Raw genomic sequence first — 13,027 nt, 5'->3', positions numbered from 1 at the left:
GCGCAGAGCACCAAATCGCTAGCAATTTGTCCGGCTGCCGCATGATAGGCGGCAAAGCTTTGAGAAACATAAAGCAAATAGTAACTCCAGTGATCGTGCCAATTCCAGGGTATGTAACTTTCGTAGGGTAGCGACTTTTCTATACTGCGCATGTGCAGCCAACAGTCATACAATTCACGATGCAGCCACGGATAGAGATTGTAGGTGCAGATGAGCATCATAAATATAAGCGAAAAAATACTCATTACAATGGAGCTTTGACGCAAATGCCGAGACACATCCATTGACTGCTGTTGGCTTGCCTTGCGTGGAAAAATGGCGTCCATTTGGATTAAGAAGCGCGTTAACTCTTGTTTCTTTCGCCACATGTAGTACAATTTGATAAAACCGACAAGTACGAAGCCAGCGTAGGAGAGTGTCATAGTTGCTTGTACGATATTCTTGCCGAAAATCATCAATGCCAAAATTACTTCAGTGATTAGCCAAATATTAACATTTATTATGCACAAATAGAATAAAGCTTGTTGCAGCAGACCGCCATGTGTGCCCCATAAATCGATGCCGACACTGCGGTAAAAGAAGTTCGGTAGGCGTAGAAAGCTTTCGAAGCGTATGGTGTCTGGCATTTTTCCAAACGGCTATGAGTATAATTTTCAAAAGAAAGTACATTTATCTCAAAGTTTTTTTTTTACTGTGGTTTTAGTGAAAGTTTCAAAAAAAAAATAGTTTTATGCAACGAAATATATACATACAGAAATTCTGAGGTCTCGCCAGATTAGCTTATGTTAGGTAAGGTTAGGTTATCAAGCTGTATCCTGGAGGTCCACTTAGACACGACTAAGCTGTCCGTTGTGATAGCCTTAAGAGAGGAGAGGGAAAACGACGCAGGGTTAGGCAAAGAGGGGAAGGTAAGGGAGAATGACGACACCGATGCATCTTGTTAGAGAAACGCTCCGTGATCCATTTCACCTCATCATTATCCATGCAGCGAGACACGTAATTTGCTTAGCCTGAAGAGGTTCCCAAACCGCCTCCGGCCTACACGTGGCCAGACGTGGCCCACCATGCTTTCCAAAGTCTTCGCCCAGCGCTCGCTGAGCTGTCTAAATGCACATCTCTCCAGAAGCAGACCACACGAGGTCAGGCCCAGACCTTCTCTATTCGAAAGTAAATAATTCCTCAACGGTTCCCTGTCTTGAAAGCTCATCGGCCATGCAGTTTCGAGTCGTTTTGCTGTGGACCCAAATAAGTCGAATAGCGAAGTAATCCGATGCGGTCGATAATGAATTTAGACACTCTTTGTTACAGTTACACTAGAGGCTTTTTAGAATACTGAATTGCCCATTCAACGAGGCGAACTAAAAGGCCATCCCACTTATGCCTGCCAGCTATATCTATAGGCACACCATTTAACATGGCGTTGAGCGCCAGGTTAGGGGTGGTTCGAAGTGCCCCACTGATTCTAATTAAGGCGTCTCTTTGAACCCCTTCCCGTATAATGCGGCTCTTTGAACCCCCTTCCTTACAATGAAGGCTTTGTCCAATGCATTCCACCCGATATAATAAAATTTGGCTTAATTATAGTTTCATAAAGCCAGTGAACTACTTTCGCGAAAGACTCGGGCGCTTACCAATGCCCCTCTACAACAGTACAAGGCTTACTATCAAGGACCAAGCCCAAGTAATTCACTTTGTCAGAGAGCCTTAGAGGAAGACGGTGCACGCCCATTGCAAGAGTGAGGCCAAAGGAGCCATTTCTGCGGCGACTAGAGTGCAGCCACCTTTTCCAGTATGGATTACCTGAATTCATCAAAACTATGAATTCATTGTAGGTTTGCACGAGGTTGTGGTTTCAAAATCGTACAAATTTGCTGATTGGTTTTCTTCTGGGTGAACATATGCTCTGCCCAATCAAACACATTTCAAATCTATGGGACACTGTAGCAAGCGGCACACACTCTATCACTGCTTACACAGACACGCTTAGATCGTCACAGTAAATACATCAGCTTTCAAAAGGCTAGTAAATTTGAGACTTGCAAAGAAATGTCTCGATCGAAGTATATTTGGTCAGTTTTTAAATGAAAAGATGTCCAAACCTATTATCTACATTCAACGTCCTTTTACTAGTGGAGTTTTGGAACTGCTGAAACGGAATTTATGCAACTTTTAGGTTAGAGATACGCATACGAATTATTCGTTTCTGAACTCGGAGGCAGAACCTTCTAACCGAAGTTATTCCATATTTTCAGTATGGTGCCTGTTCAACCATTTACTATCCTGTCTCGGGTGGAGCTGTGGATTACCCATACTTTTACTTCCCTTTTCTACCGCAATCCATTTATTGAAAAAGCGTACCCCAAATGCTTGGTACGCCATGTATGGAAAGCCGGACATTGACACAGCAAGTGGTGAACCGCTTCCTCTTCTTCCTCATTACCGGCAACTTCTGCACAGCAAGCTTGTTGGTATACGACATCGATGTAGCATTAGTGCTTTAGCTTATATTGAGTCTCGGCTATAAAGATCCTGAGATATCATAGTCATCGCGATTCTTCCATAGATAATTAATTACGGTTGTGATGTGTTCTTTAATCCTCCTCAGCAGATCAGAAATTATTGGGTGTTGGGATTTATCCGCTCCACTAATCTGCGTTTCCGAGCCATGTCTAGCCATTTCAACAGCTATTTCGTTCCCCTCGATATTGAATATCGAGGAACCCAGCGGAGAAAGGTTTCTAATACCGCCTGGCTGTCAACGATCCCTGGCAGAGACTTACTATCCCGTATGAGACAAGCTATCTTCTGCATGGCGACGATCTCCGCTGAAAAGACACTGCAATTTTCGGACAGGCGATATGATTTTCTCATCTGCGGGTACTTGGACTATTGATCCGAGCATACTTATTTTCTCATCTTGGATACCATGATTTACCGACAGTAGGCCGCCTTCCAATCTTCAATTCCTTAGACGTAATTTTGTCGGTCTAGAACAATCCTTGGCGGTGGCGGTATTAAAATTCAGACTTTACTCTTTTTGGATCACTCTAATATGCATACTTTATAAAAATTTTTTTATAATATTTCGTTGCATTAAACCAATCAATTTGAGACTTTGAATAAATCACTATTGAATTACCTGCACAAACAAAATATTTAAATATTTTCCCAAACAGCCCGATATGAATTGCAGCAATAAAACAACTTAATTGAATTAGCTAACGCCTCGAGGTATGCAACACAACTTAATACAAAATGGCTTTATCAGCTTTTATAACTATTATTTGAATGGCATATCTATGTACATATCTTTGTTCGTATGTCAACCCTTTATCACGCACATATACATAGAACATACTTGACTACCTGGGTTAGCTGAAATTTGATCATTCGAAATTCATTCGAAAATTATAGCTTTTATTATATAAAGCTCATTACTTATTACAATGTTTATTGTGACTGGTACATGCCACGTTGGCATGTCGCATGCCACATTTACTTTAATAAATGCTTGCAACAATATTTGATGTAAACATTCATTAGGTCAGGCTAATAATATATAATTATACGGTCATCACACACAAAGGCGAGCTACCGACATGATTATGATGAAATTAATATTTACATGCAAATATGCAAACGTCTGTGTATTTGTGTGTATTGAACCGCATCCATATGTGCGCATAGGTGAAACTGTCATACTGTATACGTGCATATGTGCATACATGTTTATGTTTGTACGTGCCGGATATGATAGTTTAATGAATGTCTTTGTTCTATCTAAGCAAATATATATGTATGTATAGAGAAAAAACGTTTTAAACATTTGGATCATAATGTTATCCTTATGGGGAAATCAAAATATGTGCGTCTATAACTTTTTAAATAGCCTAGCTGGCGAAATGGGGATTTTACATACTCATCGAATAGTACGATAGTATACATATATAGCTCAATTCTTTCTTAAGTCGACTTAGGCGGTTATTGCTTATGTATGACCACAGATATATAATACGCGAAGGGACTTTTGGTCCCGGTCATCACATCTGCACCGTTCGTTCAATTTTCAAAAATGAGGTGTCAGATTAAAGGGCTTTAGGTGTGGATGTTGAATAAGGTTTTGCCTTTTCGAAAAGAGTTGCCACCTATTAAAAAATTAAGCTCAAATTATTCAAAAAGGGAAATCAATTTTTACAATATGGGTATCAACCGTAGTGGTTTTGAGAATGCTTTATATCTTAGCTACGTGATGGAGAGTTGCCAAACGTTTAAAAATGTAAGTCAATTTTAATTAAAGGTATGTGGTAAGCGAATAAGGTACCACTATATTGGTGTCAGACAAAAATGGTTTAAGAAGGTAGTAGTTGGAAATATTTTGAAGAGGGTTGCCACCTATTGGGGTATCAATCGAAATGAAAATAATTTATTACTGAACTGTATTTTGAAGAGTTGCCATGTCACTTAATTCATCAGTTAATTGAAATATGTATAACAATGCCAGATGACAGGAGGATTCTAGTTTGAAAATACTTTTAAGGGGGTTACCACCTGTTTGCAAAGTCGAATTTATCTTACTTATACGCAAGCTACATGAATGAAATATCGAAATATTAGTGTCAAATGGAAGAGTTTTAAGAAAACTTTTTAATTAGGGTTGCCATCTATTTTTTGAAGGTCATCACATCCGCACCGTTATTTCGAATTTCCAAAATGAGAAGTCAAATTAAAGAACTGGGATCTTACATAGATTTGCAAAGGTTTTATTTTTTGATGATAGAACATTTTTAGCTGTACAGAGAGATTGGAAATTCTACTAATTGGCCACTTCAATTAAAAAAAGCTTACATATCATAGCTAGTCTTTATACTAGGTATATTTTTTTATTTATTTTTATAGGTTGCAATTCTTTTAAAAATCTGTCTGTATAAAAGCATACACCAACACTTTTTGTTTCAAATCAATATCTTATTGTTATACATATTTCTCTTTGGTGAAAAGACGAAGGATATTCCATTTTCCAAATTAACTGTTTATTTTGAAAGTGGCATAAGTCATTTCATGCCGCACGCGTATTTAATTCGTTCAACTTCATCAACCAAAGGTAAATAGTTTTGTCATTGGTTTATGACGATAGAGGGATTTACATCTGCATTCAGTAATAAGTAGCCAATCAACTACTAATGCCACTTTCAAAATATACGACCCGAAGTTTCATTTGGATTGCATTTTATTTTTATTTTTATAACGGGTGACACCCTCTTCACAACTCTTTTCGTAATAAAGCTTTCTTAAATATTTTTCGCTTGAAATTAACAGACGGCAAACCTTTTCAAAGTATTTTCGAAGTAAGGCTTTTTTCTACCTGTTTTTTTTGATTTCCATATTAGAATATTTCATTAATATTGCTTATATTACCTTAAAAAGTAATCTCGGGATAAAGCTTTCATAAGCATCTTTTGTTTGACTTCACGCCATTTTGCAGTGCTTCATCTAACTTACTATTTAGATATTATTTGACTTTTAACAGGTGGCAACCCCTTTTAAAAATATCTTCGAAACAAAATCTTGCTATGCGTTTTTTGTTTGACTTGACATCATTTTGCGGTGTTTAATTTGGGTGATTTGACAAATTTTGTTCGACTTTTTAACAAGTGGCAACCCTTTTTAAAAATAATTTCAGAACAAAGCTTTCTTATACCTCTCTTGATTTACATACATATTGTAATACATTTTCAATTTTTGAGACAATTGAATTGACTTCTAAACAAGTGGCAACCCTCTTCAATATATTTGCAAAATTAATTACACTCAAAACTCGTTCCTTTGGTTACCATACTGTAATACTTAATTTTACTTATTAATAAAATTGAATTTAACTTTGAAAATAAGTGGAAATCCTCTTAGAAATGTTTTCGTAAAAAGCCTTTTTAAATTTCTTTAGTTTGGCATCCTTAATGACAAACTTTGTTGAGTTTATAACCTAAGATAGAATTTTACTTATTCCTCAAGGGTAGCAACCCTTTCAAAAAGTGTGCTACAAGGTAGTCCAAATCATATGCTATCTCTTTGCCATTCAAGCTTTAACGTTCATATTCAATATTTGTAGGTTTTTTCCAACTTGTCAAATAAATTTATTTTAGATTTCTAAGCTGGTGGCAACACTCGTGAAAAAATATTTTGTTTAGCTTTTGAATTACAATGACTTTGAATTTGTTATCAGATGGCAGCCCAATTAAGAAATATTTTTGCAATAAAGTTTTCTTAAACCGCTGTCGTTTGATACCCATATAGGATTTCGTTTAGCTTGGTAACTAAATTGATTTTAATTCTTTGTACCAGTGCGAAAAAATTGTCTTAGGACAACCTCTTGACACCCACATTTGTGTTATATTTTATTTAACTTATTATATCATTGATTTTAGCTTTAAAAAAGGTGGCAACCCTCTTCAAGAAATAATGTGCATGATTATCGAGCTTATAATATCGAGGTTAAAAATTCTGATTCTATAGTGTATTTTAATGGTGTAAACTTAATTAAAAATATGACCACTTAACCAGATAACCTGATAACTAAACGGGTGTAAAATATATGTTTTCTTTAAGAACAAAAAATTTTTCTCTGAAGCAGTTCGCTACTGAAAGTTTTTGTAACAAACTTTAATACATGTGTTAATTTTGCTTTTAACCTAACATTGGCCATCTTATAATCGATAGATTCGATTTAGTCGATTACGAAAGGACTGGCCTCCAATTCGATATAAATCATGCGGCTATCGAATAATATTTGTCTTTCATTACTTTGAAATCGAAAAACATTTAATTCAGTATACTCATTACTCGTCTCCCACTAGAGTTATTACTTTCTACATACAATGCTGTTTTCCATTCGCATTATCAAAAAAACTTCAATGCAAAAAATAATTTTTTTCCATACCTTTGAGAAATATTTGATCTTAACCTAAATTATACCACAATGAAACTCAGATTTTCTGCTAACGAACACAAACCAAAACAATTATAGCAACTGCAAGCGGCACAGCCAAGGACTAACTGGTTCATATATCATCTTTTTCGTAGAATCAAAATCTCACCTTCCAATTATTCAATTTAAATTAGTTTTTGAGATATTAGGGATAGGGCACAAACAACTGATTTTTGGAATTTTTAGAACAGTAAAATATTAAAGCTGTATATAGGTCTTTTAGCTTCAAGTTAGAAATTAGAATCCTTAAACATAAGGTTTTAAAGCTTGTGCTCAAAATAACAATTACATTTTTTTAACATATTAACTTAAATTTTATATTAGATAGGAGCCCTATTTATTCCCATCCTGCATACTTTAGTGGGAAAACATATCATCATAGTATCTAAAAATGGAATCGGTAAACGGACAAAAATCCGCATTTCATCCACTTGTTTCCTTTTTCCGATCCATTTTCCCATATCTTTCTGGCTGAGGTGTGATAAAGTCATCATATTACACTCTTAAAATGTACATACATAAATATGTACATATGTATGTAGTCACCCGCATTAAAATATGCCCCTCTGGCGCCACGACAAACACTTCAACTATGATCTACAAAAGGGTAATATAGTAATGGGCGTACACTATTCTGGCTGTAGAAAATACATTTTTCATTATTTTATACCCCCCTGCGGCATTACTTAAGCTCTTTTTAGTGGAAGCAATTTTATTATAATACGTTTTCGTTTTTGCATTATGGCTTATTTACTTATTTATACGAACATAAATTGAAATTCAAGTGATTGAGTATTGAGCCTTGCAACAGCATTAATGTCATTTTAATATGGGTTACAGCCTGAGGAAAGTAGTTGAAGAAGCAGCGGCAATAAATTATGTTTTGCTTTGCAATAGGCTATTTAGTAAGCACGCCCACTTGCTTAACCAAATGGCTGTTAAAAAGGAGGTGGAAAAGACACTTATTGGTTGAACAAAAAAAAAACGTTGTGTAAATACTTTGTAATGTATGCAAATAGTTATAAGGAATTAAAATATTTTTAAGTGTTGGCGTTGGCAGACACCCATCAAATACGAAAGAGTAAAGTTGAAGGTAAAATGTGCTCAACTAAACATAACGTATACGCCTTGACATATACACTTCAAAAAAGCGCAACTCTATATCTACATAGCTTCCATACATATGTGTGTATGTACGCACGTTAGTCGAGAATTCTAGCTTTACTGTAAGCATTAGTGGAAGGTTCTAACGCCTTGTGTCCCTTTGATAGAGGTTTACAAATATTTCAAAAAACTTTGGCCGCGATTATTTCAAAATCTCGAGCTGATGGAAATACAGACTCTTGCAATATGTTTGGAAATTACATAAGCAGTCTTTCGTTTACCCTTTTTCATAAAATAAACTGTCGTTGCATTTTTTTGTACATTAGTAAATATAAGTTTATACATATAGTACATTACTAAATATGAAATCTCCAACATATTCGATATAATGCAATTTGCTTGCTCCTCTGCTCGCCTATGGGCTTGTAAATAGTTTGAAAAAAATATATAAGTGTGTATTGAGTCTTGCAGCCGCAGTAATATCATTTTAATATGACCTATAGCCCGCAGATATCAACCGCAGCAACAGCAGCAGCTACTATGTGTCCACATACATATATGTAAAGGTAAAAGTAATAATATTTACGCTCTGGAGCAGATATTTAGCAAACACCGCCACTTATGCTTGTGTGTTTTAGGCTGAGTTGTTGCCGACTTAAGATAAAAAAGGCAAAGAGAGCAAATCTCTTCGGTAAAGCGCCTGCAGCTAATTGTAACGTATACGCACTGGCGCCCACCCTGGCGGCAATATCGCAAGCTTGCATGATATTGAAATGTAAATTCATACATACTTAATGTACATACATACATTTGTACATATTATCTCTCTATTTACATAAACGAGAAGAAAACACTTAATGTAAAGATAGTGCTATGATCTGGGAATTTGGATTTCAACAACACAAAAGGGGAATACATAATAACTATTTTGAAAATGCTAATAAGCAATATTAAAAGTTATTCAGAGTACCATGGTCACAGATTTCACAGAAATCACACATCAATTTTTGTCCCGATTGGAGACAGTTAAGGCGCACAGGTGACAAAGTTTAGGTTCCTCTACAGAATCTAAAAAAATTAAAACAATTTTTTTCATCTAATACCCAAAATCGATACTACCATATTCGAAGATTTTACATGTGAAAGCTTTTAGTTCCAGTTGGGATCTTTTGAAGTGAAACTTCTTTAGCGGCGGTTGGTTGGTTGGTTGGGAGTGAATTGGCAAATTCGACGGAAATTGCACACGGAAATGGTACAACGGAAACGGTTGGGGCTGCAACAAGTCCTTCTTGAGTGTATGCACATGGTATGAATTTAACAAAAACTTGTTAATAGATAGTTAAAGAATAACACTGATAAAAGCAAAAACAAAGATGCCTAAAGATAAAGGCAAAAATGAAGACCGAGGTAAATTTAAACACTTTACTTATATATTGGCAAAGATGAAGGAGAATATGTAGATAAAGAAAATTATAAATATGAAAGTAAAAACAAAAATAAGTATATAGAAAGAGGTGAGGATGAGGATACCGATAAAAGTGAAGAGGAAGATAGAGGAATAAAGATTAAAATAAGGGTAATTATGGAGAAAAGGAAATAGACAGAGACACAGAGACTCAATCTGGGAACTATTTTGGAATTTTCGGGATTCTCGGGACATACGGATATAACAATTGATATTTTTATCGGTTTTGTTATCGATATTTGTATCGATTTTGTTATCGAAATTTTTATGGATTTTGTTATCGATTTTTCAATGGATATTTTCGGATTTTATCGATACAATAATCGATATATATTTATCGATTTTGTAATCGAAATTTTTAAGGATTTTCTTATCGATAATCGTTTTGTTAACGATGTTGTTTTCGATTTTGTTATCGATATTTTTATCGAATTTGTTATTGATATTTTCATAATATTGTTATTGATATTGTCGATTTTGTTATCGATTATTTGTCGATTTTGTTATAGATTACTTGTCGTTTTTTTTCGATATTTTTATCAATTTTGTTATCGATATTAATATCGACTTCAGTATCGATATTGTTATCGACTTTTTATTGATATTTTTATCGATATGTTTGTCGGCTTTCGATCGATTTAGCCACCAATATAACTATCGATTTTGCTATCTAAATTTTTATCAAATTTGTCATCGGTTTTGTTATCGGTATTTTATCAATCTTGTTATCGATTACTTATCGATTTTGTTATCGATTATTTATAGATTTTAATTTCGATTTTGTTATGGATTTTGTTATCAACCTGGTTATCGATTTTGTTATCGATTATTTATCGATTTTTTTATCGATTTTGTTATCGATATTTTAATACATTTTGTCATTGACGATTTTGTTATCGATGTTTTTATCGATAATTGTATAGATTTTCTAATCGACTTTGTTATCGATTATTTGTCAATTTTACTATTGATTTTATTATCGATATTTTTATCGATTCTGCTATCAATATTATAGGACGCTACTATTGATTTGGTTATCGATAGAGTATAAAGATAAAAATGAAGAGAAAGGAAAACAGAAAAACAAACGTAATTAGAACGAACAGGGGTTAAAATAGGGATCTAGATAGAAAAAAGACAAAAAATATAACCTTAAGCAAAAGCAGATGGTTGTGTCAGCGATGCACACGGGAGTTTCCGGGAGCTACTCGGCTTTCACATACAAGTTGTGTGTGCACACCTAACGAACTGTTGCGACGCTAGCAACGAATTACTTTGCGTTCGCTAGTGTACACGTACTAAGGCAAAATGTTGCGCAGTTATTGGTAGGTCAGTCGACGCTGTCCACCACTGGTGTATGTACATATGTATGTATGTAACGATAAACACAATTTATTTTTATTTGGAAGAAACCCGCAACATCTTCGGCGAAAAAAATTCTAAAAAATCAGCGGTGATTTTTAGCCATTTGATACTTGCACATCTTTAGTCTAAAATTGAATGGGCTATAAAACTGCGTACTCAAAAGAAAAATCTAACACTTCTAAGAAAAAAAAATTAAATTTAGGTGAAAATTTGTTGCATTTTTTTGTAGTCTTTTACACAGTTTAAACTTGGGTTTGTATGCCTAAAAATAAATAAATAAACATGAGTGGAAAACAATATCACTTTGAATTGCGGGTACTGTTGTATTGGCCAATACTCTATGTATGTACTACATATATTGGTTATGAGACAAAATAGATATGTAACGCAAGTTTCGTTTCTCCAGTGTGGCCCGGGCGCACTTACTTTTTTTACAAGGTCGTTTGGACTTGATTCGATTCTGGTATGCATTTTGGTTAGTGCTAAGGGGACCTTCGATCTATGATACATTTTGACCCTGTGCTCCAGCCTTTTCCGCATGAAATATAGCCTAATTAGCGTGAAGCTTTTTGCTAGCGCATAATCCTTCTTTTCTTGATTCAGGAATGAAGACTATTCTTAGTTTTCTTCACGGAGTAGGAATATGACCAAACACCAGACAGACCCCCAAAAAAAAAACATATTAGAGCTTTATATGTAGGCCTATCTCCACACTTTTTAGCATCTGTGGATACACACCATCTGGTCCAGCTAGGTGACTTAAGGTTCTGTAGCCGCATAGCATAGAACAGGAGGCCAATATTATTTTTCAATTAAGTTGTCAAAAAATGCGTCAATAGCACAAAATCAAAGAATGTTTGAAAAAAATATTGTTTGCCGCAAATTTACTATGTTCTAAGCAAATTTTAAACTACCCAAAACGACACACACACACAAAAAAAAACTTTTTCCAATTTTCGAAAGTAATTTCTCAATGTGCAATGCAACTTTCAGCAACCGAACGTCAACAGTTCAATGATTCCATAGAAAGCAAAAAAAAAAATGGAAATCCAACTAAACCTCGCCACTCCAACAGCAAAAACAATAAGAAAACAAAACAAATGCGAATAACGTCAATTTGGTGAATTGAATTTTTGAGCTCTCAATCTCACAGAGAAAGCAACGGCATGTGGTGCAGTATTAAATTGAAAACGACTTAACACTTAACGTCCAGTGGCAGAGGCTGTGCGACCTACGTGGCGTATACGCGATTTTTGTGCTTGCCACAGCGATTCGAGAGAAAAAACCGGGCCGTTGTTTACAATAAAGATAATACCTATGTGTGAGTGTATGGTGATTGTTTGCACCAGTAAAGTGGTGAAAGGGTAACGGTGAGCTGTAAAAAATACTTTTGGGGCCACAGGTTAATAACAACGCTTAGAATAAATTCATTTGAATTGCTAAAGCTGCCATCCAACGTCCAGCCTCCCATCCACCAATACCCTTGTCCAAGCGCCAGTGTTTGGCTGCGGCTACCTGCCACAACCGCAAGCATGCCACTGAGCTGCATGCACACACGCAAATAGCTAGAGCAAACACGCATGCAGAGTTGCCACCTCCATCGCCGTCGCCGCCGCCGCCGCCGCCAACAGTCAAGCGCAGCATTGTTATTTACGTTATTGTTGGGGTTGTTGTTTTTGTTTATAACGGTATGCATATCGCTCACCCGCCGGTATACAATGTTGCTGCTATTGCATCCTCTCATGCAGCCTACACTCTCCACCCCCCTTCCCCTCCCCCTGGGCCCTCCAATGACTTACGCTCGGAAACAACGGAAATTCCGAAAATTACACCAACAGAGATCGAAGTGCATGAGTCGGCAAGCAAACAAGCAATTTACCATTTATCACGAATTGGATTGAACGGAGCGCTTATACACACCAGACTGCATACACATACATACGATAAATACATACATATGTACATGTAATACAAAATATGTAGGTATGTAAATGCTATAAACTTTATTCTACGCAAAGACCAGCAGACCTGCAGTCCAGCCGAGCCAGTCAGTTGAATCCGAAAGTCCAACAACAATATAATTTGTTCTACAAATATAACAACAATGCAGT

General features: G+C 35.7%; 1 protein-coding gene across 1 annotated transcript; it reads right to left on the bottom strand.

Annotated features, from left to right (window-relative positions):
* Positions 1–5: 5 nt before the first annotated feature.
* On the bottom strand, positions 6–626 carry LOC118753332 (odorant receptor 85c-like; the record flags this gene model as incomplete). The annotated part of the gene is made up of 1 exon (XM_036488205.1): positions 6–626. A coding segment is annotated over exon 1 (621 nt), but the record flags the coding sequence as incomplete, so codon positions are not given.
* Between the last annotated feature and the right edge of the window lie 12,401 nt (positions 627–13,027).

Source organism: Rhagoletis pomonella, unplaced genomic scaffold, assembly GCF_013731165.1.
Source record: "Rhagoletis pomonella isolate Grant_MI unplaced genomic scaffold, Rhpom_1.0 Rhpom_scaffold_02363, whole genome shotgun sequence".
In the NCBI taxonomy this organism is placed as follows: Eukaryota; Metazoa; Arthropoda; class Insecta; order Diptera; family Tephritidae; genus Rhagoletis; species Rhagoletis pomonella.
Note: the sequence above shows the minus strand (reverse complement) of the source record. Positions and strands in the feature narration are given on the sequence as shown.